Source organism: Fibroporia radiculosa, assembly GCF_000313525.1.
Source record: "Fibroporia radiculosa TFFH 294 genomic supercontigs, scaffold19687, whole genome shotgun sequence".
In the NCBI taxonomy this organism is placed as follows: Eukaryota; Fungi; Basidiomycota; class Agaricomycetes; order Polyporales; family Fibroporiaceae; genus Fibroporia; species Fibroporia radiculosa.
The window spans coordinates 1-819 of NW_012133498.1; the positions used below are offsets into that span (position 1 = coordinate 1).

The 819-nt window shown below is 65.9% G+C and overlaps 1 protein-coding gene across 1 annotated transcript; it reads left to right on the plus strand.

Annotated features, from left to right (window-relative positions):
• Nucleotides 1-41: 41 nt before the first annotated feature.
• Nucleotides 42-443, plus strand: FIBRA_07903 (uncharacterized protein; the record flags this gene model as incomplete). The annotated part of the gene is made up of 1 exon (XM_012329566.1): nucleotides 42-443. One exon carries the CDS (start codon nucleotides 42-44, stop codon nucleotides 441-443), a length of 402 nt encoding a protein of 133 aa, XP_012184956.1.
• Between the last annotated feature and the right edge of the window lie 376 nt (nucleotides 444-819).

Sequence of the window (819 nt, forward strand, 5' to 3'; positions counted from 1 at the left end):
AGCTCCCTCGTCCTCTCGTTCTCCGCCTTAATGCTGTCCCCATGCCCCTCACCGACCCCCGCGTCCGCGTGCAGCCCCCCACGCCCTCCACGGCGACCTCTGCGCGCTCAGGCACGCTGCCCGTCACCCCGACCACACCTGTCCCACCGCCCGTGACCGAGGTCCGCAGGAAGCGCATGGCAAAGCTCGCGCGCACTCTGGGTGAGAACATCCCCCTCGACCTCGTCTTTCCGCCCTCGCCCAAGTCTGCCGCGCCGCCGCCGCCGTCCGCGCCCCCTACGGCAAAGACTCGCAGACGGCGCAGCGCATCCGTCGACCTCGGCGCCGTCGCACCGCGCTCCTCGCGCATCTGGGTCACAGGCGACAACAGCTGGATCGGCGAGTGGAACAGGCGCGACATCCGCGAGGTCCAGCAGCACCTCCGCGTCCTCAAGCGCAGATGACCGTCTCTCGCCTCCCCCCCGCTGCTCTCCCCTTACGCACTCTCACGCCGCTCTGGACTTCGCCCCGAACGCTGTGCCCGCCGGTTCCGGTGCTCGTTCCTTTTTTTTTCTTCTTTATTCTAATTGCCCTGTTTGGCCGTTCGCCCGCATATGTTGACCACGACACTCGCCCGCGCGCATGTATCATACGCCTCGTACTTATCGCCGCCCTGGTCCCGGGTATCCGCCGTTGTCTGTATTACTATGTAGACGACCACACGTACTGTACGCCGCGTCGAGTGTGCCCTCGTAATAATATCCACAGTGTACTGCTATCGCGACACCGCGCCCGAGCCCTCCTAGTGTCCTCCCTCCGTCCTCCTGTGGCGGCGGCGCG